The 24,609-nt window shown below is 43.9% G+C and overlaps 1 protein-coding gene across 6 annotated transcripts in view; it reads left to right on the top strand.

Annotated features, from left to right (window-relative positions):
• The window catches only part of sdccag8 (SHH signaling and ciliogenesis regulator sdccag8), a 317,675-nt gene that overhangs the window by 36,081 nt on the left and 256,985 nt on the right, over nt 1-24,609 (top strand). For all 6 annotated transcript variants that reach the window (XM_078229523.1, XM_078229526.1, XM_078229528.1 and 3 more), the window contains 2 exons: nt 1,093-1,245; nt 14,635-14,769. In XM_078229523.1, the coding sequence (XP_078085649.1) occupies nt 1,093-1,245; nt 14,635-14,769 (288 nt within the window). The remainder of the gene's footprint in view (nt 1-1,092; nt 1,246-14,634; nt 14,770-24,609) is intronic.

Genomic DNA, 24,609 nt, shown 5'->3' with positions numbered 1-24,609 from the left:
ATGTATTAATTTAATTTCAATTCCACCATTTGCCATGGTGGAATTTAAATCTGTGTCCCCAGAGCTTTGGCCTGGGCCTCTGGATTACTAACCCAGAGACCTTCCCACCATGCTGCCATTTCTCTCAATGTGTGTTGCTAGCCCACAGTGGCTCCCAGGCAAGTAACATCATGATTTTAAAATGTAATGCTTATTTTCAAATCCCTCCATAGCCTCTCTCCTCCTCATCTTTGCAATCGCCTCTAAACCCCTGAGCCTCCAATATATCTCTATGCTCCTCTAATTCTGGTTTCATTAGTATCCCCAATTTTAATCGGTCCATTATTAGTGGCTGTGCTTAGTTTTCTAGGTCCTAAGCTCTGGAATTTCTTAGCTATACCTCAACCCCGGTATCTCATTTTCCTCCTTTAAGACATTCCTTAAAACCCACCCCTTTTACCAATCATTTGGTCATCTGAAATATCTCATGGCTCAGGATCATGTTTTGCCATACAGTGCTTCTGTGCAGCACCTTGGGATGCTTTATTATGTTAAAGAACCTGTAAAAGTTGCTGTTGAGAACTGAACGTACCATTTAGCACTGCTGTCTCACAGCGCCAGGGACCCGGGGTCGATTCCCGGCTTGGGTCACTGTCTGTGTGGAGTTTGCATGTTCTCCCCGTGTCTGCATGGGTTTCTTCCGGGTGCTCTGGTTTCCTCCCACAGTCTGAAAGACGTGCTGGTTAGGTACGTTGACCCGAACAGGCAGGGGATTTTCACAGTAACGTCATTTGCAGTGTTAATGTAAGCCTTACTTGTGACTAATAAATATACTTTACTTATGGGTCACCCCACTGTGACATCACTCCAAAATTGCCATTATGTTTTTTTTTATATGGACTGTATTAATATTGTTACCTAAAATAAACAGCGATGTGATTGAGATAAAACAAATTTATCCTTTAGTGTTTGTGAAGTCACAGTTTATAGATTGGAACTTGCATGAAACTATGATCTGGCTTTCTTCCCAAACCAAAGCTCAATGCGATAATCTATTAGCCTGTCATGTTCTGCTTAGCTTCAAAGAGCAGTTTTATTTTCCTTTTTCTCTAGGCTCTGGTCCACTGTGAGCAGCTGAAGAATGAGATGTTGCGTCAGAAAGAACGGCTAGAAAGGGAGTTAGCTTCTCAGCAAGAAAAGATTGCAAATGCCAAAAAAACTATGCATGACGAAATGAGGAAAGAAAGAGAAGGTTTGGCATCAAAGGTAAGAGAGTGCTGTTGTTTTACAGTTGAAGAAAATTATCACTTGCTCAATGCACAGTGATGCTGCTTTCATAAAGCTGCACTAATATTCCTTGCCACTTTTTTTTTTACAAACTGGATATCTATTTAAATTTAAACCAAGTTTATTTCAATAATGTATCTGATATTAAGAAATTGAAGTTGTAGGAAAATGAAAAGGAATACTACATCGGTTGTCACTTGAAATATTACTGATGTTTTTTCTGTTATGGCCAATAGGTGGGGGTGGTGGATGATAAGATGGAATTCAGTTCTCTCGGGCAATTTTGTTGGTGTGTTCTATATAATTGAATGAGGAAAAGTTGTATCAAGGGATAGGCATAACAAATCTTGTTGCAACAAAATCAACAGCTTTGAAACAATGTGGTATACTTATATATGATGCATTTAACAACATAGATTACTTTTCTAACCAAATAATAGACTTAAATTAAATCTGGAACTAAGGCGGGAACGGTGGCACAGTGGTTCGCACTGCTGCCTCACAGCGTCAGGGACCCAGTTTGATGCCAGCCTCAGATGACTGTCTGTGTGGAGTTTGCATGTTCTTCCCGTGTCTGTGGGTTTCCTCCCACAGTCCAAAGATTTGCGAGTTAGGTTGATTGACCATGGCAACTTACCCCTTCGTATCCCAAGATAAAAGCAAATTACTGCGGCTGCTGGAATCTGAAACCAAAGGAGAAAACGCTGGAAAATCTCAGCAGGTCTGGCAGCATCTGTTAGGAGAGAAAAGAGCTGACGTTTCGAGTCCAGATGACCCTTTGTCAAAGCAAGTATCCCAAGATATGTAGGTTAGGGGATTAGCAGGGTAAATATGTGGGGTTATGGGGATAGGGCCTGGGTAAAATGCTTTGTCGGAGAGTTGGTGCATACTCGATGGGCCAAATGGTATCCTTTAAGGATTCCATGATTTTATTGTCTTTCTCAAGCTTGTTGATTTGTCAGCTGTTGATTTTGATAAGACTGGGAAGTTTTGACCTATTCTCAAGCTGGTGTCCATTATTTCAGCTGTACTTAGAATCCATTCTATTAAATGAATATTGAATGCAGTCTGTCTCCCCTTTAATAATGCATTTACCCAGTCAAATCTTCCCACTCATATAATTCACATAATCTGAATTGTACCTCCCTCAGCCCTGTCTGTTATCATATTGTTCTAGTCTGAGAAAGGACAGGTAAAACAGATGCTCCTTTCTGCCCCTTACAGTGATCTAACTCAATGCTAACTGTCTCCATTGGAGGTTGCAGGTAGTTGTAAAACAAAACTCTAAGGGTTTGTAAGCATAGAAGCTACCCGAAGAAAGATCTAATGTACAGTGAAAAGCACTTATGTAGCGGATCACCTCATTTTAGAGAAAAGGGGAATCACCCAAGCAGTGAGCTAATGTACCTGCATTACAGTTCACCTTTCCCTCCCTCATATAGAATGCATTGTATTGGCAGCTTGAATGTGCTGAAGGTAAATTTGTGTAGCTTTTAATCATCATTGAACATCCAAACTGGTTTTAAAATAAGCCATAATATGCCTACTATTGTATACTGAATGAATCAATGAAATTTAAGTACTGGAGAAAAGGGGTAATTTAATCCAAGAGCACTTTGGAAATGCAGGAAATAAATGCACATCATGAAGGTAGTGTTAAATTATTTGTGCAGCTCTCAAGGAACGTATTCCAAAGCATTTTTATTGCAATGATCCACTCTGTTGACATCCAACTGATCCTTTGAAATTGGTTATAAATGTCTTCTATTGCTATTTGCTGGAGAAGTAAGATACTTACTGATTTTTTTGGTCTTGATAATCTTAGAGCTGCTTTTTATTGTTCAGTTTGCAAAGTGAATTGAAGGTAAACACCTCCATAAATTAATCAACAATTGATATTTCTTATTCTTCAGAATTAACTATGCAATGGCAATGTCATTGCTTTGAGATTACAATGTGGATAGTAAAATAATTAGGTTAATGTCTCCATAAAATGGCTAAGCCTTTCTAGTAATCAAGGGCCCAGACTAATATGATGTTTTTTACTAAATTGAACAACAGCTGTATAATTCACACATTTTTATTCTCAAGTTCCAGAACCATCTGCTTTTCCCTTTGCATTAAACAATTTATCTGAACCATAATTCTTTTCTTTGTTACTCTGGAGTTGACTTCTCTGGGCGGCACAATGGGTAGCACAGTGGTTAGCACTGATGTCTCACAGTGCCAGGGACCTGGGTTTGATTCCCAGCTTGGGTCACTGTCTGTGTGGAGTTTGCACATTCTCCTATGTCTGCATGGGTTTCCTCCGGGTGCTCCGGTTTCTTCCCACACTCCAAAGATGTGCGGGTTAGGTTGATTGGCCATGCTAAATTGCCCCTTAGTGTCAGGGGGTTAGTAGGATAAATAAGTAGGGTTATGGGGATGGGGCCTGGGTGGGATTGTGCTTGGTACAGACTCAGTGGGCTGAATGGCCTCCTCCTGCACTGTGGGAGTTCTATGATTCTCAAATGTATGCCTTGCCGTCTTGCTGAACCTATTAATGTGGGTTTATCTTCGGTTTCATTGGCTTCTTGGTGTAGAAGCGATCTTGCTGGAGGCAATCGTCTTTTGTTCAGAAACCTTTATTTACATGTTAACTATTTAAAAAAGGTTAAATAAGGGCACAACAGAGCTGGGGCTACTCTGAGTGCTTCACACACATTCGCCGGAATTCTACCGCCTTGCCCGCCACGGAATTGGAATGGGCGAAGGCCCCCCCCCCTTGGTGATTTCACCATTCTTCCTGAATAAGTGCAGAGCTTTTTCCAAGCTGGATGGGAATTGTGTTGCTCTGAGACCAGTTCATTGGAGGTTGCTTCCAAACTCCTGGTTTATTTCATTTGTGGTTCTGTAGGTGTGACATTCTCTTGACGGTAAGGTACTTTATCCATGCTGTTAATGGTTTTCTGTTTATTGAAATTCGGGCAGATTTGTTCCTTCAACTGGTGTCTAGATGTGTCTTAACCAGATGTGATCTCAATTGCTGTAGCTTGTCAATTACTGTACCAGCAAGGGTCTGATCTCTGATCCCTACCCTATCCTTCTCTCCCCTTCCAAGAATCGGAAGGCCTTGAGTTTACTGCCTTAAATATACGGGCCTGACTCGCTTGGGAGGCTTCTTCCTTCTTTGTAGCTCAATTGTGGCCTCCTGTGACATTTAGTAGCAAGAGGGGTGCCCAAATACCTACAGGCTTGGGAGGGGCTGCTTGATTGGGCACCTTGTGTACCCCGGTGGAAAGGGGCCCCATGCTTGTACCAGCCCCTACCACATCAGCCTCCAATCACTGGCCTCTTCAACCCTGGCCTGCATTACTGGCCTTGACTGGCCCTTTGGGATTACCTCTGAACAGAGAATTCTAATGCACAATATCAGACATAATGCAGGGCCTACAGGGATCATTTACCATATGGATGATGTCTTGGTTCATGGTGTCACGGCAGAAGAGCATGATGAATGGTGCACAGCAGTTTTGGATCGATTGCAAGAGGCAGAGCTTATGCTGAACGATTGATGTGAGTTTATTTGGTTCTTGGGCCACGTCATCAGCAACAAAGGTGTCACAGCAGATCCACACACAACCAAGGTGAGCATCTATTTTCCCACCCCGTCCTCCAACCCCGGCCTCCTGCGTCTCCCCCTAGGAATGGTGAACCAGCTGACGAAGTTTCTACCTCTGGCACAAGTCATGGAACTGCTGAGACACCTGCTCAAGAAAGACAAGGCATTGTACTGAGATTCCCAAGAGCATACATTCACTCGCATTAAGGAGATGTTGCTCTCCCCTGAAATTCTGGCTCACTACAACCCGACCCTTCCAACTACCATTGCAGTTGATGAGTCCTCCAAGAACCTCTGAGCAGTTTCCTGTTGGGAGCAATTGGATGGTAGCCAGTGACCCACCTACCAAGCTCCCGGAGGGCAGTCAGACACAAGCCAGATGTGCTGTCATTCAGAAGGAAGCTTTTATGGTCACATGGATCTGAGAAGTTTTCTGACTAATTGGGTAAATTGTTGGAAGGTATTTTGAGAGACAGGATCTACAGGCATTTAGAGATGCAAGGACTGATTAGGGATAGTCAGCATGGCTTTGAGAGTGGAAAATCATGTCTCACAAATTTGATTGAGTTTTTTGAAGGGGTAACCAAGAAGGTAGATGAGGGCAGTGCAGTTGATGTTGTCTACATGGACTTTAGCAAGGCCTTTGACAAGGTACCGCATGGTAGGTTGTTGCATAAAGTTAAATCTCACAGGGGTCCAGGGTGAGGTATCTAAATGGATACAAAATTGGCTTCTTGACAGAATAAGAAGTTTAACAACACCAGGTTAAAGTCCAACAGGTTTATTTGGTAGCAAAAGCCACACAAGCTTTCGAAGCTCTAAGCCCCTTCTTCAGGTGAGTGGGAATTCTGTTCACAAACAGAGCTTATAAAGACACAGACTCAATTTACATGAATAATGGTTGGAATGCGAATACTTACAACTAATCAAGTCTTTAAGAAACAAAACAATGGGAGTGGAGAGAGCATCAAGACAGGCTAAAAAGATGTGTATTGTCTCCAGACAAGACAGCCAGTGAAACTCTGCAGGTCCACGCAACTGTGGGCGTTACAAATAGTGTGACATGAACCCAATATCCCGGTTGAGGCCGTCCTCGTGTGTGCGGAACTTGGCTATCAGTTTCTGCTCAGCGACTCTGCGCTGTCGTGTGTCGCGAAGGCCGCCTTGGAGAACGCTTACCCGAATATCAGAGGCCGAATGCCCGTGACCGCTGAAGTGCTCCCCAACAGGAAGAGAACAGTCTTGCCTGGTGATTGTCGAGCGGTGTTCATTCATCCGTTGTCGCAGCGTCTGCATAGTTTCCCCAATGTACCATGCCTCGGGACATCCTTTCTTGCAGCGTATCAGGTAGACAACGTTGGCCGAGTTGCAAGAGTATGTACCGTGTACCTGGTGGATGGTGTTCTCACGTGAGATGATGGCATCTGTGTCGATGATCCGGCACGTCTTGCAGAGGTTGCTGTGGCAGGGTTGTGTGGTGTCTTGGTCACTGTTCTCCTGAAGGCTGGGTAGTTTGCTGCGGACAATGGTCTTCTTGACAGAAGTCAGAGGGTGGTTGTAGAGAGTTGTTTTTCAAACTGGAGGCCTGTGACCAGCGGTGTGCCTCAGGGATCAGTGCTGGGCCCACTGTTATTTGTCATTTATATTAATGATTTGGATGAGAATATAGGGGGCATGGTTAGTAAGTTTGCAGATGACACCAAGATTGGTGGCATAGTGGACAGTGAAGAAAGTTATCTCCAATTGCAACGGGATCTTGATCAATTGGGCCAGTGGGCTGACGAAGTGCAGTCACAGGTGGACAGAGTGATGAAGAAGGCATTCGGCATGCTTGGTTTCATTGGTCAGAACATTGAATACAGGAGTTGGGACGTCTTGTTGAAGTTGTACAAGACATTGGTAAGGCCACACGAATACTGTGTGCAATTCTGGTCACCCTATTATAGAAAGGATATTATTAAACTAGAAAGAGTGCAGAAAAGATTTACTAGGATGCTACTGGGACTTGATGGATTGAGTTATAAGGAGAGGCTGAATAGACTGGGACTTTTTTCTCTGGAGCGTAGGAGGCCGAGGGGTGACCTTATAGAGGTCTATAAAATAATGAGGGGCATAGACAAGGTAGATAGTCAATATCTTTTCCCAAAGGTAGGGGAGTCTAAAACTAGAGGGCTTAGGTTTAAGGTGAGAGGGGAGAGATACAAAAGTATCCAGAGGGGCAGTTTTTCTCAGAGGGTGGTGAGTGTCTGGAACAAGCTGCCAGAGGTAGTAGTAGAGGCAGGTACAATTTTATCTTTTAAAAAGCATTTAGATAGTTACATGGGTACGATGGGTATGGATATGGGCCAAATGCGGACAATTGGGATTAGCTTAGGGTTTTTTTTTAAAAAAGGGCGGCATGGACAAGTTAGACTGAAGAGCCTGTTTCCATGCTGTAAACCTCTGACTCTATGGTCTCAAGGTCACCATCGAGATGGACCATAAACCATTGGTATCCTTGTTAAACAAAAAGGAGCATGCAAAAATGCCTCCTCGGATCCAGAGGTTTCACTTGTGCCTCATGAAATTTGCCTTTGATACTGTTCATGTCCAGGAGGTAAAATCAGATGATGGCAGATATACTTTCAAGGGCCACCATGAGCCTTTCAACCAAACAGAGTTTGTTGCTGAGCTGGAGGCCTACTCCCAAACTATTGCCAGACGCCTGCTGGCAACCACGACTGGGCTACGACAGATTTGCCAAAAGCTTCTCCGAGTGTGCCTGCATCCACACCAACTGCCAACAAGGGTGGCCTCCTTGGAGACCAAGCGGTGGTGCAGCCAAAACTTAATTCGAACAGTAGAGCCACTTCACAGTCATGGTCTATAATGTATGGCTGATCATTCTGCCCCCTCTGTGGGCAGATATCCTTCAGAAGTTACAACAAGGTCATCTGGACATTACTAAGTGCATGGCATGAACCCCGCCCTCCAGATGGTGGCCAGGTATCTCCAAAGAAATACAGGAAACTATTGCAAATTGCCAAGTTTGTGTGTTGCACTTCCATGGCCAAAGGGACCCATTCATTCCCACAGAATTTCTCAACTGGCCATGTCTACAATGGCAACTCCTTCATAATCATCATAGATGACTACAGCAGATGGATGAGGTAAAGAAATTTCATACCTCCACCACTGAGATGACAGTTCTCTTTTCCCACACTGCTTGTTTGCCAGCCACTGGTCTGCTTTCATTATTTGTGTTGGCTTCAAAGTCCTTCACTCGTTCTCTGTACTGCTGTGTTTCCCTTGAAGTTTTTCCCACCATTTTGCCTCTTTGGATGTAGTCACTGCTCCCACCATCCGTTATTGTGGGTTTAAATCTGGATTCATTGGTTTCTTACTCTAGAGTTGATCTATTGGAGGCAATGGTCTTATGTTCAAAAACAGTTATGTACATCATTGGTGGGCCCCCTGCAGCCCAGGACCACGTATGGCCCATTTGGGTTCTGGGTGCAGTCCACAAGACATTCTGTTGACTGTTGCCCACCTGCAGGATTGTCATCATTCTGCTGATTTCCAGCCACATAGCTTTTCTCCTACCAGTATGACTGAAGTGATTCACACGTAAAACAAAGGCAAGTGAAGTGTGTGCTGCTTGCACACAGCATTGACTGTGAGAGCCATACGCTCCCTCTGCCTCCAAAGTGTAAATATTTATTTCATTTTTACCATTTAAAGTTAATGATAGTTCGAGGATAATTGAAAATAGAAGCCGGAGTAGGTCATTCGGATGATTTAAGCATTTGCTATAAGTCATTATGAAAGATCCAGTGTGTATTCAATCTCATTCATAGAATCATGGTTAGTCAACAAGCTGGATTTCAATCTTGTGGCCACTGAGATCAAGGAAGCCACTCATGTGACCTGCTCACTAGCCTAGGTTGCCCATCACTGATTTACATCTTATTTATGAAGGTTAAGTAAAACCAAGATGTGGCTGGCGCTACTCTTTTGAGGTGTTTCACACTCCTCTTCTCAGTGAGTGACATCACTGCAACATAGCTACTGGCCATGTGCTTAAGGCGCTATCATTAGAATTAACCCTTTCCTCTACACCGAACACCCTCTCCTCAAACTCCAAATTGTCCAAATCTTGAACTATTCACACCCTGTTATGTAGTCAACACCGGTCAACTGTGTCCTCCCAGACCAATTTCAGAAATTCTTCCTGTCCTGATTGAGGATCCAAGGTGATCGTGGAATGGTTTGAGGGCATCGTACTGCTCTCATCCCATGAGAAAATGCTTTAAAAGGACTTTTGTTTGCCAACTTTACAGAGCAATATAGTCAATTCAATCAAGAGTTTCAACTTTCGTTCTCCCAGTTCTATTTGTCATGCCATAAATCTGGCTCTAATTGTCTGCAGGGCTGCTTGCCAGATTTTGATTGCTATTGATGTATGAGCAAGTTGCTGGAGAGTTCACAACAGGAGTCTCCACTTAGTTTGGTTCTTCTTTTTTTCCCAGGGGATGTATAATGGTAGGTCATGTATGTAGAGTAATTATATCACTGTAGTATTTACAAGAGGAAAAGTAGTAGCCAGGGATCCCCCATGCAGGTAGACAATTTTTTAAAACATCAAGTCAGTGTTTTTCAGCTGTTGCAGTACTTTGAGGGAACTGGTTCTACTTCAACTGGACTTGCTTTATAATAAATTTGAAAATAGGATGCATATTTTTGTTTTAGTCAGCGATATTCATAAGGGACTTATGATTATTAGGCTAACATTTATAATTGATGAAGGTGAAATGAAGCTTCTGAATATCTATGAAAGGAGGAAAGAATTTTAATTTTTAATTTAAATAAGACTACTTAAATAGTGAACATAGTTTTCAGAAGTGGATGACTGTGCTTCATTAAATTTATTGATTTTTCAAAGATTTTTGAGCTAAATACATTAAGTTTCCTTGGCCTTATGATGACATCTGACAAACTTATAATGAACAAGAAATTAAAGGTGGCTTCTAAATAATTATCTTATTTCTTCCTGGAATGCAGGAAGAAATTTTTGTAAAATATCTTGAGGAACATAGAAATCTGCTATTTTCTGTCTTCGCTTCCTCATGTGGTTACAGCAATAGCCTGCATATATTGTAGAGTGGCTCAACAGATTTTCATACACGCTGATTCTTCAGTCTGGAATCACTGGACTTGGGGAAAGAAGCATCACCAGCATTTCTGTCGGTGGCTGCAGCTTAACTGTTTAAAGCATAAAAATGGGGTCACATCAGGAACAAGTTTGGAAAATAATGGCTTCGGGCCTTGGTCACTCACAAGGTTAGATTTAGTGGAGTGCAGATATCTTGAAAAGTTGTCGGTCTGGAGGAGATTACAGAAATATGGAGGGCAGGATCATGGAGGAATTTGGAAACCAAGAGAGAATTTTAAAATGGAAGGAGCCAATGTAGGTCAGTGAGGACAAGTGTGAAGGGTGAATTAGTGTGAGTCAGGACATGAGCAATAGAGTTTTGGATGACCTCAAATTGACAGAAGTCTGGCCAGTAATGTCTTGGAAGTCTCCGGTCTAGAGGTAGAAAAAGTGTAGATGAGGGTTTTGGCAGCAGATGAGCTGAGGCACGCAATGTTATGGAGGGCTATTTTAGAAATGAAATTGATATGCGGTCAAAAGATCACTTCAGGTTCAAATATGACACTATGATTGTGATTTAGCCTCAGATAGGTGCCTGGGAGGGATATGGAGCTGGTGTCGAGGGAACAGATTTTGTGACTTTGATTTTGATTTGATTTGCTTTATTATTGCCACATGTATTGGTATACAGTGAAAAGTATTGTTTCTTGCGCACTATATAAACAAAGTGTACCATACACAGAGAAGGAAAGGAGAGAGTGCAGAAGGTAATGTTACAGTCATAGCTAGGGTGCAGAGAAAGATCAACTTAATGCGAGGTAAGTCCATTCAAAAGTCTGATGGTAGCAGGAAAGATGCTGTTCTTGAGTCAGTTGTTATGTGTCCTCAGACTTTTGTATTTTTTCCCCAATGGAAGAGAGTATGCCCGGGGTGGATGGGGCCCTTGATTATGCTGGCTGCTTTGCCGAGGCAGCAGGAAGTGTAGACAGTGGGCCCGATTTTACCATTTTCATTCTAAGTGCTGAATCTGGGTGTAACGCAGATCCGACTTAGAAATCTGCTTTCAGGCGCCCCCATACACACGCAGCCTGAAAAAAAAATCACCAGTCCCATTCGCGCTGTGGGTGGGCTTAGTGCGGCCAAAATGATCGGAGCTCTGAACTGCGCATGTGCAGTTGGAAAAAAATTTGAAAAAGCGCGCCCGTGTCCGTAGAAAGCGGCCCGGGAGCAAAAAGCGGGAGCGATGGTCCCCACAGACATCACTGTCCCCCTTATCCACCCCCCACTACCTAGACATATCGCAGTCCCCCTTATCCACCCCCCCCCACTACCCCCACTACCCACACACATCGCTGTCCCCCTTATCCATACCGCCCAATACCCACACACATCACTGTCCCCCTTATCTAGCCCCCCCCACCCCCACTACCCAGACCGATCGCCACCTCTGCCCCCCTCCCCCCCACCGACCGCCCGTAGAGTGGCAGCCCCCCCCCCCCCCCCCCCCCCCCCCCCGCCCCCAAACCACCACTGGAGATCCATCTGGCCTCACTCCCCCTTCCTCAGAGAATGGTCTGGCCTCACTCACTGGGAGACTGGTTTGACTCTTTGTAGTTTCTTGCCATCTTGGACAGAGCAGGAGCCATAACAAGCTGTGATGCAACCAGAAAGAATGCTTTCTGTGATGCATCTGTACAAGTTGGTGAGAGTTGTAGTGGACATGCCAAATTTCCTTAGTCTTCTGAGAAAATAGAGGCATTTGTGGGCTTCCTTAACTATAGCATCAGCGTGGAGGTACTAGGACAGGTTGTTGGTGACCTGGGCACCTAAAAACCTGAAACTCTCGGCCAAGTCTACTTCGTCCCCTTTGATGTAGACAGGGGCATGTCCTCTATTACCCTTCCTGAAGTCAATGAGTATCTCCTTCATTTTGTTGACATTGAGGGAGAGATTATTGTCATCGCACCAGTTCACCAGATTCTCTATCTCTTTTCTGTACTCCATCTAGTCATTGTTTGAGATCTGACCCACTACGGTGGTGTCATCAGCAAACTTGAGATTTGTGTTGGAGGTGAATTTGGCCACACAGTCATAGATGTATAAGCCATGTGCGGCACGGTGTTGAGGATGATCGTGGAGGAGATGTTGTTGCCTATCCTTGCTGATTGTGGTCTGAGAGTTAGGAAGTTCAGGATCCAGTCGCAGAGGGAGGAGCTGTGCCCCAGGTCACAGAGATTTTAGATGAGTTTCGTAGGAATAATGGTGTTGAAGGCTGAGCTGTAGTTGATGAATAGAAATCTGACACAGGTGTCATGTTATCTAGGTGTCCCAGGGTTGTGTGCAGGGCCAGGGAGATGGCGTCTGCTGTGGACCTGTCACGGCGGTAGGCAAACTGTAGTGGATCCAGGCATTCTGGGAGGCCAGAATTGATTTGTGCCATGACTAACCTTTTGAAGCACATCATAATGATGAATGTCAGAGCCACCAACGGTCGTCATTAAGGCACGCTGCCTGACTTTTCTTTGGTACCGGGATGATGGTCGTCTTCTTAAAGCAGATAGGACCTCAGATTGTTGTAAAGAGAGGTTGAAAATGTCTGCGAATACCCCTGCCAGCTGATCTGAGTGCTCGTCCGGGTACCCCATCTGGGCCAGTCACTTTCCGTGGGTTGACCTTCGAGAAGGCTGCTCTGACATCTGGAATGGTGACCCCAGATACAAGTTTGTCCGAGGCTTCCGGGGTGGAGGGCGTGCTCTCACTGATTTCTTACTCAAAACAGGTAATGAGGGGTGCATTGGTGCCGGTGATTCTACATGCTTTCATCTTATAGTCTGTTATGTCTTGCAGACCTTGCCATATTCGGCGGGAGTCCATGTGGCTAGCCTGGGACTCTAGTTTGGTCCGGTACTATCTCTTGGCATCTTTGATGGATCTCCTTAGATCATATCTGGCTTTCTTGTATAGTTCAGGGTCACCTGATTTGAACGCCTCAGACCTGGACTTCAGCAAGCAGTGGATATCCCTGTTCATCCATGATTTCCAGTTGGGGAACACACAGCTTTGCTTCTTTGGCACATGGCCTTCTGCACATTTACTAATGAAGTCAGTTACTGCAGTGGTGTACTCGTTCAGGATGGTCGCAGAGTTTTTAAATACTGACCAGTCTACTGACTCTAAGCAGCCCCATAAGCGATCATCCGATTCCTCAGACCAATATTGCATGACTTTCTTTGATGGATTCTCCCGTTTCAGTTTTTCCTTGTAAGCCGGGAACAGGAGCACAGCCTTGTGGTCTGATTTGCCAAAGTGTGCGCAGGCAATAGAGCAGTAGGTATGTTTGATAAGCAGTGATCTAGGATGTTTGGGTCTCCCAATTGGTCTTCCCAATATTTATTTGGAGGAGTATCGGATGTCAGACAAGCAATCTTTGTTGAACACATTATCTCATTACTTCATATCTGCAAGCCATATGCATGTATACTTTAGCCATTTTGTACGTATATTGGAAAAATGGTAACATGAACAGTAACATGAACATGAACAAATGGTAACATGAGTTTTTAAATGATTTTTTGACTCCGATCTTGTACGAAAATAAATTCACATCTATTAGGATGCACAAGCAGCTGCAGAACAGGAATCAGCATTGTCAGTCTTTGAGCTTTCCTTCAGTTATCAAGATTTAGTTGGGGAAATTTTAAAATGTTTTCCTGATGTGACCCCATTTTATGCCTCATGATTAAGCTACACCCACTGATAGAATAAAAGCACAAACGCTTAAAAGGGCTTTGCGTCTGTTAAAACTCAGGCTGAGCTCCACAACCACTATTGCTGCCTTGTAGTGGGCTTGTGATCCACAGTTTGTGAATCCCTGCCCTAAGCTCTGGAACTCCATCTTTGAACTTTGTATCTCCCTATCTATCTTTCCTCCTTTGCGATGGCCTTTTAAACTTACCACTTTGATCAGGTTCTTTGCCACTTATCATTATCGCCACAGTGTCAAATTTTGCTGTCATGCTTATGTGAAGTGTCTTGGGATGCTTTATTACATCATTGAAACATAGATCCCTATAGTGCAGAAAAAGGCCATTCGGCCCATCGAGTCTCCACCGAAAACAATCCCACCTTGACCGTATCCCCGAAACCCGACATATTTACTCCACTAATCCCTCTAACCTAAGCATCCCGGGACACGATGGGGCAATTTAACATGGCCAATCCACCTAACCTGCACATCTTTGGAGTGTGGGAGGAAACCAGAGCACCCGGAAGAAACCCACGCAGACACGGGGAGAACATGCAAACTCCACACAGACAGTGACCCAAGCCGGGAATCGAACCCAGGTCCCTGGAGCTGTGAGGCAGCAGTGCTAACCAGTGTGCTGCCTAAAGGTGTTACATAATTACAAGTTATTCATGATGCTGTTGGTGCCTTCTATTCATGTTTTATTAACCAATGAGAAGTACAATGTTAATTAGAATTCTTGATTTGGCTATCATGTTGGTTAACACTGCTTTAAGAGAAGATTGAGTTCTGATTAAAGGTTTCCTTTCTCCACAACTGCTGCTAGAACTGCTGAGTATTTATAACATTTCAGTTCTTGTTTAAAATTCATGCTATCCAATTTATTTACAGGTGACCTGTTTGTCAGAAAATGTTGCTTGTCTTGAAGGTCAGTTGCAGAGGCTAGTGAGAGAAAGGGATTCAGTGTGCAACCAATTGGAAGAAGCTCAGAACAAGCTATTAAATCATGAGATGGAGATCAATAAGGTACGAAATTGATAATTATCCAAACGGGATACAAAATTATTTCAGAATGCTAGTTAAGTGTGCATGTTTGTCCATAAATTTATGCTGTGCAAACTGGTCATTCTTTTTCACAACCATTTTCTCATGGGGAGCAAACCCTTGGCTGCAGCTTCTCTTCTGTAAAGTACCAGATCCAACATGTATTTTACTCTATATGCATTCACGTAAATGAGTATATTTTCAATTGATCTCTTTCAAGTTTGGGAGTAAGTTAAAGTTGGTACATATGCTCCCCTTTGCCCTCCCATTGAGGTCAGATAATACACATCTTAATATAGATCCAGATCTTACGGTGATGCCCGAAAAGAAACGTACACGACCCATCAGAAGTCCCGAAATAAGCACATCCTGCTCCCGTCCCCCCACAAAGATTGTGACTAACTTCTCTTTTCCACCCTGCTATCACAAGGACCATCCTGACCACCCAACCATCCTATCCACTAACCTTACACACTATGCTCCTGTCAAATGGCTGGGACCTTTAACCTGCCCAATTTATGGTAGCTGGTGCTGTTTAAAAAAAAAGGCTGCATGATTTCAGTTACCCCAGATTGTAGGTCTGAGTGAGGAATGTGCAGCTCCAAACTAAGGTAAGTAAAATGGAGCAGAGTGGCAATTCAATGGTGATTGCCACTCTACAAATATTCTGTGCCATTGTTTCACATGTGGCTCTCAGCAGCTTTTGGATCCTGGTGTTATCAGTGTATTATTTTGTGTGCCAGGAAGTGCATATCATGATGAGGGGGGGGTAAAGAATGAGTAAGTTTTAATCAGGCTTGTCCAATCTTTTCACATGGGGGGGAGGGGCCATATTTAATTTTTTTCTCACTCCAGGGGCCAATGAGCAAATTCCAGCAAGATTAAGTTTGGCACAACATTCAACATGAATTTTTTAAAATCAATATCGAAGCAATAAGTTGATCATATTAAAGGGAATAATTCATAAAAATTACCATCTAAATGTGTCAAGCAGCAGAGTTAACCAATAAACCCCCTCTTACTTTTTTGCTTAAGAAACCGAGCTGGAGAGAGAGAGACCAGGCTCCAAGTCCTGGTCACCTGAAAAGGGGTAGGGTCCAGGGCCAATCTAAGTGTGGTAACACAGCCCTTTTAAGGGGCGATCTTTTGTGGGCGACAGATGTGCAAAGACGTGTCCAAAGATGTGCGGGTTAGGTTGATTGGCCATGCTAAAATTGCCCCTTAGTGTCCTGAGATGTGTAGGTTAGAGGGATTAGCGGGTAAATGTGTAGGGATACGGGGGTAGGGCCTGGGTGGGATTGTGGTCGGTGCAGACTCAATGGGCTGAATGGCCTCCTCCTGCACTGTAGGGTTTCTATGATTTCTATGATTCTATGACATGATCAGGCTGGACCCTATGAAGCATCTGCGCGGGAAGCCGGGCCAATTGGGAGTGAGGGTGTGCATCTTGGGACGGGGTAGACCTTCAGTTGGTCTACCAGGGAGGAGAAGAGAGTAGACCTGTGCATATGTTCTGTCAGACCTTTACCTTGTGTATATATAACACTAGTTAATAAAATATTTATTGTTGAAGCCACATCGTGTCGCCTCCAAATTTACTACACTGGCCACAAGGAAAAATTATGACAGTCATCAGATCACAGTGTGCAGGGGGAGGAAAGCGATTGTCAAAGCTGAGAAGAAACAGGCCCTTAAGATGCCATTAAATTGGACAATAAAACTGTTTGACCCAAAGGTTGAGAGCTGAGGGCAATATATCAAAAGGTGTGTTATTTCTTCGTAGCTAATGGGATCACTGCGGAGGAAAGTCAAAAGATGATATTACTCTCAGTCTGTGGCCCACAAATTTACAGTCTAGGGAGGAGCCTAACATCACCTAATGCTCCGGACACAGTCTTTTGGTCAGATAGTGGGATTGGTCAAAGACCATTTTAACCCTGACCTTCAATCATCATGTAGAGGTATAAGTTTCATTCTGCTGTGAGGAAACCTGGGGAGATGGTCTCTGGGTTTGTGGCCAGACTGCGACGTTTAGCAGAGCAGTGCAAATTCGGCCCAGCTTTGGGGGAGATGTTAAGAGACTGTTTGGTCTGCGCAATCAATAGCCTCACCATACCAAAGAGCTGCTGGCCGAGACTAAATTCTCTTTGGAAAACGCTGTAGAGGTGGCCCAGATGACTGAATGCATTGAGCACGATGTAAGTGAGTTACAAGGTACCCCCAAGGTGGTGGGAAATGGCTGCTGCAAGGAACAGCCCGAGTGAAGGTGCAGCAGAGCCTGAGGGGGGAGGGGGGGTGGTTGTATAGCACCAGGGATGGAAGTATGTGGTCGGTGTGGGGGAGAGCACTGCCAGGAAATATGCCGGTGCAAAAATTATACATGTTTTCGTTGCAAGAAGGATAGTTTGCAGGCTTGAAACCTCATTTGCAGAGTAAAGCAGGCAGGACAGAATGCACAAAAAACAACAGTTAAGGCAACACCGTTAAAACAACTGGCTGAGCAACCTAACAAGGGATCCGAAACTTGTACTTTAAACTAGGTCCAAAGGTGCCACCTATGAGATAGTCCTGATGGTCAATGGCAGAGCTGCATCCACAGTCAAAAGTAGACAAGCTTTCAGATACCTCCAGAAAGGTGTGCAACCCTTGAGGTTGAGTCATTCAGAAACCATTTTATCAACCTATAAAGGAGAGATGCTGAAGGCAGTAGGGTCAGTTGCAGTCATGGTATCCTATAGGGACCAAACAGCACAGTTACCAGTTCGAGTGATTGAGGGTCACAGACCTTGTCTCATGGGTCAAGACTGGTTGAAACAGATAAAATTGGACTGGCTGGAAATACTGAACATTCGGGATGGAAATTTTCAAGAGCTCCTCTGCAGATAACTCAGATGTTTTCCAAAAGGAACTGGGAATAAAAGGGGCTAAAGCAAAAATTCCTTTGGACCTCAAAACCAAAATTCTTTCGAGCCTACCCAGTGCCTTATGCACTTCATCATAAAGTAGATGTGGAGTTAAAAAGATTGGAAGACTTGGGTATCATAAAACCAGTACAGTTTTCTGAATGGGTGCAGCCTGTTCCCTTTTTTGAAGCCAGATCGCACTGTGCGAATCAATGAAGGTTATAAGTTAACTGTGAACTGAGGAGCCCAGAGAGCGATACCGCATTCTGAGAATAAAGGATCTCTATGCTAAATTAGCCTCAACTACACCAAGTTAGATCTTAGTCATGCATACGAGCAGCTGGAGCTGGATGAAGACTTCCAAAAGCTGGTCACCATTAACACCCACAAAGGGTTATATCAGTACACTCACCTGCCATTTGGGGTCTCCTCAGTCTTGTGCCTTTTTCCAGTGTACAATGGAAAGCTTGTTGCAGGGCATCCCCAAAGTGGTGGTGTACTTGGATGATACTGGAGCGCCCCCCTGAGGAGCATGGGGTAAACCTAGAAGAGATCCTAAAAAGATGTAAAGAAGCAGGCATCCGATTAAAATGAGAGAAATGGACTTTCCAGGCAGCTTCAAGGTAGATGCCAAGGGTCTGCATCCCCTAGAAGATATGGTGAAAGCAATCAATGAAGTACCACAGTCTAAGAATGTGATTGAGTTAAAATCATTCCTAGGGATGGTAAATTATTACAGGAAATTCCTGCAGAATGTGTCCATGAACTTGGCCCCATTGCACCACCTTCTGAAGAGGCATCAACATTGGAAAAGGTGAGGAGGCTCAAAAAGAGGCATTTGCTAAAGTAATGCAAGCCTTACAATCATCAATACTATTTGTACATTTTGATCCAACTAAACCATTAGTAGTTACCTGTGATTACATCACCATATGGAGTGGCGGCGGCGGGGGGGGGGGGGGGGTCCTTTCCCACAAGATGTCGGACGGAAAAGAGGCCAATTTAAAAAATTCATTCATGGGATATGGACGTCACTGGCTGGCCAGCATTTATTGCCCATCCCTAGTTGCCCTTGGAGAGGGGGGGGTGGGGGACACTTGAGAGCCAATCACACTGCTGTGGCTCTGGAGTCACATGTCGGCCAGACCCGGTAAGGATGGCAGATTTCCTTCTCTTAAGGACATTAGTGAACCGGATGGGTTTTATCGGCAATGATTTCATGGTCATCAGTAGATTCTTAATTCCAGATTTTTTAAAATTGAATTCAAATTCCACCATCTGCCATGGCAGGATTCGAACCTGGGTTCCCAAAACATTAGCTGAGTTTCTGGACTAATAGTCTAGAGATAATACCACTACGCCATCGTCTCCCCATTGCATTTGCATCAAGGACCTTATCAGATGCTGAGAAGAAATATTCACAAATTGACAGAGCCTTGTGGTAATCAATGTGATTAAGAAGTTTCATTAATATATATATATAGAAGACAGTTCACCATTGTATTGGATCACAGGCCTTGGTTAGGATTAGTCTGAGAGGATAGGCCTATGCCACCAATTGCCTTAGAGTGTACAGAGATGAGCCTTGTTGTTAGCTGCATACAGCTACTCCTTCCAGCATAGACCCACTCAGCCGCCTCCCTTCCAGCGAACAGTACTGTCACCAGCAGTGCCACAAGAAATAGTGTTGGCATTGAACCTACTAGAGCCATTGCCGGTCTCACCTACCCATATACAAACCTGTACCAAGAGGGATCCATTGCTCTCTAAAGTTAAGAGGTTGGCACTATGACAAGTCAGAGAGGATCAGACCCTATCTACAGTGAGGGATGGAAATAAAGTGAGGATGGCATGTGGGAGGCTCGTGATATAGTGTCACCTCAGAGGCGACTGTTTTTACTACAGGAGCTGCATGATGCACATCCTGGACAAAATAGGATAAATGCACTACCCTGAAACTGTATCTGATGGCCTGGCATTGACAATGAGATCAAAAGAATGGTCAGACAGTGCCCAAGTTGTCAAACCCAGCAGTCATTGCTGCCAGCAGCACACATTCACCCATTAGAGTGGCCAGACTGGCCATGGCCATGTTTGCACATAGAGTTCGCTGGATTGTTCGTGGAACATGTGTTCTTCATCCTGATTGGTGCACATTCAAAAAGGCTAGATGTCCAGCTAATGAAGTCTACAATGGCCACAGCCACCACTGACAAGTTACAGCAGACATTTGCTATCCATGGCATCCCTAAGGTCTTTGTGTTCGACAATGGCACAGCATTTACAGCTGAGGAGTCCCACCAATTTGTCAAGTCAAATGGGATATGCCACGTTTAGTCAGCCCTAGCCTCGAATGGCTTAGCAGGGCGCACCGTATAAACATTTAAAACATCTAGCAAAAAGCAAGTTCAGAGGCCACTGACTTTATGCGTGGCATGTTTCTTATTATCATATGCCGAACGCTACCACAGGGGTTACGCCAGCTGAATTATTTATGGAGCACCGCCTACGAACCTGCTTGGATGATTTGTCAGGGAGGGTGGAGGCTAGGCAAGCCTCCCAGAATCAACACCACCACTCAAAGAAAAGGGACAGAACATTCGAGATCGGCAACCTAGTCATGGCGAGAAACTTTGTGGTGCACTGGCCTGGGTGTCAGGAAGAATTGTAGAAAGAATAGTACCAGTTTCATATGTATTGGAAATACAAAGCTGCCATGTGAAAAAGCATGTGGATCATTTGAGGAAGAGAGCAGGCCTGATCCTGGGGACCAACCGGTGTGCCCTGCTGCAGACTCATGTATGCCAGCAATGGATCCAAGGCTACCTGTGGCCTTTATGCAACCTAGACAGCCTCTAGCTTCTGTAGCCAAGGAGGAAGAAGCCACTGGAGAAGATGTTGATCCTGAGCTGATGAGTTTGCCTTTTGCTTCTGCCAGATCTGATTCATTGCTTGCTGAAGGACCCAGTATTGAGTTGCGGTGTTTCGCAGGAGCCTGGGAGTCTCTGGACCAACTGACTTTGTGAAATGGACTTTTCCTATGGTGTCCCTAATGTGATAAGTGTCTGTGTGCCTATGTATAAATATGTTTCTCTCTTATTTTCATTTATAGATGGACTTAAATTCGGGAGGAGGAGTGTATGATAATGTGGCCCCTTTAGGGGGGGCGATCCTTTGTGGGCTATGTGATTGGGTCAGACCTTATGGAGCAGCCGTGCGAGAAACCAGGCCAATCGGGAGCGAGGGCCCGTGTCCTGGGATGGGGAGGATCTTCAGTTGGAGGGAGGAGAAGAGAGTAGACTTGTACATATATTCCGTCAGACCGTTATCTTATATATATAATATTAGGTAATAAACTGTTTATTGTTGGAGCAACATTGAGTTGCCTCCAAATTTACTACACTAAGGAGCTGGGTTTAAATAGCACTTACCTTGCATTTGTGTCTGGTGGCACACTTTCTGTGATGCCGCCACGGAATTAATACAAAAGTGGAGGTCAGAAGCAGGTTGCCTTTCAGCCTGAGTTTTCCTCTCCTCCTGCCCTGTTTTTTGGATAGAATTTTGGGGAGGAAGGAAGGCAGAGAGCATTTGTTCCTGGCTCACATCCTGTCCCAAGAGTTCTGACTCTCACTCACACACTCACAGGGTCGACTGGACTCTGTCCCTCCCTCAAATGGATGGATTCGCTCATTCACACAAACTTGCTCACTTGGACTTGCTCACACTCACACACGGATTCACTCACTCACATGGATTCACACACACAGATTCACTCACACACTCAAATGTATTCAGTCACTGCGTACCGAGGCCCAGGAAGCTTGGTCACCTTGCTGCCAAGGAGGTATTCAGGATGCTGTGAAGAGACAAGCTTCCTTACTCTTTCTGTCTAGGATTCCAGCTGTCCTGGATTGGCAGGTGGATGCTGTTGTTGTGACTCTGTATAGTCCTTGTCTCCACCTGGCCTATTTTTGATCATTCAAGAGATGTGGGCTTCGCTGGCTAGACTAGCATTCGTTGCCCAATTCTAATTGCCTTTGAGAAGGTCCTGCTCTCTTTGTGGGCTGGCGAGTGGGTATGAGAAAGAGAGCACAGCCAAAACTGTGGAAACAAAGAGAAGTGACTTATCTTCCCACTGCTCTATGGTCCTCCAAACAAAGACTGTTTCTCTCCCAAATAGGAGCAGCTCCATTCAGAATTCATTGAATCTACCCGTAGTTTACACAGTGGCTCCATGGGCCTCTTACAGAGGGTTGGGGGGACAGATCTGGCCCATGGGCTGGGGGTTGGACCAGCCTGATTTTAATTAGAGTAAGCTAAAGGATACAGAGAAACTGGGAGAGCAGTTAAATTTAATTATGTGCCTCAAAATAGCACACAGTAGTAGCTTAATCAATGTTTTGTATAAATTCTTATTATGATTCCACTTTTATATTCAATGGCCTATTATCAAATCCAAAATTCTATTTTCCCTTCTTCATTGCTTTATCCATCTGTCCACTACCATTCTTTCTTTCTTCTCCCAAATCCTATCATTGCACACCTAATCCTCATCAAATTGCACCTGACATTAGTCTGTTCATTTGACTAACTTTAGTGTTCCATATACCCAAGTCCAAATAATTCTAGAATGAAAGTGGACCCAGCATTTTCTTCACTGCTTCCAATCCAAGCAATGGCTATTCATCCCCTCTGTTTCCTTTTAAACAATCAAGTTTTTAATTCCTGCCGTCGCATTTCCTTTCAAACCATATGTCATAGTTATATCCAATCCTGTCCTCGCCCAAGCTCTTCTGCAGGAGTTGCTGGTTAGAAATCAGAAGCATGAATCATGCCTGATTTTCTCTAATCCAAAAGAAATGAGGACATTTCTAATATCTCTATCAAGATACCAGTTGAAAGCTTGTGGATATTTTCAGGGTTAAAGCAGTTAAGATTCTTACTGGACTCAGCGAGTTGCAATTGAGGGAGAGAATGAGTGGTGATGGTGCATTTAGCAGAGAAGAGAAACATTCTGGGTTTATTTTTAAAATAAAACCATTGAAATTTGTTACTTATTTTATCACACTGATAACTGAATGTGAAGAGAGAAACAAAGTTAATGTTTCAGAAACTAAGTTAGTTTATTTATTAGTCACAAGTAAGGGCTGACATTAACACTGCAATGAAGTTACTCTGAAATTCCTGGTCGCCACAGTCCGGCGCCTGTTCAGGTCAATGCACCTAACGAGCACGTCTTTCGGAATGTGGGAGGAAACCGGAGGAAACCCACGTAGACAACATGCAAATTCCACATAGACAGTGACCCAAGCCGGGAATCGAACCCAGGTCCCTGGTGCTGTGAAGCAGCAGTGCTAACCACTGTGCTACCGTGCCGCTCAAGTTAATGTTTCAGGTCATGGTTTTCATCAGAGCTCAATTCCAATTTGCTACCTTTCTTCAAATACTGATCTCATGCCAGTAATTAGGTTGGAAACCATATTTTCACTTTGTGCCACAAATGATAACTGACCATCTTAAATACTTTGGAATGTCGCTGACCACACATGCACCCACCAAAGCATCAAACACTACAACACTTCAGTGAGTTAAAACTGTCACGAAACTTTGAAAATTTAGTTTTGATTAAAATATTCTCGATCACTTTTGAAATATTCATTCTCCAAATAACTTTTCCCCTCCTCCCAATTGCTTTTCATTGTTCCTGCTTTGTAGTTAGCACATTGTAATTATGCACTTCACATTTTTCGTCTTGAACTGACAATTGCATTTTGAGAAGTGATGAGCAGATATGATTTCTTTTGTGTTTTCTGATGATATCAGTACTATGCCTTTTGTCTTTGGTGTATTCTGGGCCACATTCATGACTGATGCTTTTTGTTTGTCTGAGTAACAAGCCTTGAGGTGACTGAATGTACTGTGAAGCCTGCCTGAAGGATGAATAATAATGTATCATTTTCTCTACAGTTGTGTCATCTCCAGGTTATAGTTGAAAATAGTTAGAACCCTTTTCACTGACTATCTGGCCACTCTAGAGTTGACTAGGTTAGAAGCAATAAATTAAATTTAAAGATGAGAAGCACTTTCTTCATATTTTAAAAATTCAAATTTTCTCTCTTTTTATAGTGATAAATATCTTTTAAGTTTATTTATTTGTGTCACAAGCAGGCTTACATTAACACTGCAGTGAAGTCACTGTGAAAATCCCCTAGTTGCCACACTCTGGTGCCTATTCGGGTACATTGAGTGAGAATTTAGCATGGCCAAAGCACCTAACCAGCACGTCTTTTGGACTGCGGGAGGAAACCAGAGCACACAGAGGAAACCCATGCAGACATGGGGAGGATATGCAAACGGAAATCGAACCTGGGTCCCTGACGTTGTGAGGCAGCAGTGCTAGCCACTGTGCCGCAGCAAATATATCAAAGCCTTCCAATTTTTTCCAATAAACTGTATGGCAAGGTAGATGGAGTATTGTATCATAAATAGGTCATTATAGCTATATTAAGCTGTGTTGAAACACAACTTACACTGCCTTTAAGGTGCGCTGATAATATTTTAATGAATTCCAGCCACAATGGTTTACCTCCAGTGATTAATGACCTTGTGTCTTCATTTGCTGTGGAGTAAATTTTTTGCTGTGGCGCGTCGGAACTGTCGATCGATGAGTCGAGCGCCATATCCTGTTCTTATGAGGGCATCTTTCAGCGTCTGGAGGTGTCTGTTGCGATCCTTCTCCAGACGCTGAAAGATGCCCTCATAAGAACAGGATATGGCGCTTGACTCATCGATCGACAGTTCCGACGCGCCACAGCGAAAAACCACACCGGCATCTCCACATCGTAAATTTTTCACCAGTAATAAAAGCTTTCGTGCCTACTATAACTTTTATTATATTCCCTAACAAATAAATGTGAAT

This window comes from Mustelus asterias, chromosome 15 (assembly GCF_964213995.1).
Source record: "Mustelus asterias chromosome 15, sMusAst1.hap1.1, whole genome shotgun sequence".
NCBI classification, from domain to species: Eukaryota; Metazoa; Chordata; class Chondrichthyes; order Carcharhiniformes; family Triakidae; genus Mustelus; species Mustelus asterias.
This window is presented reverse-complemented; position numbering and strand designations above follow the sequence as displayed.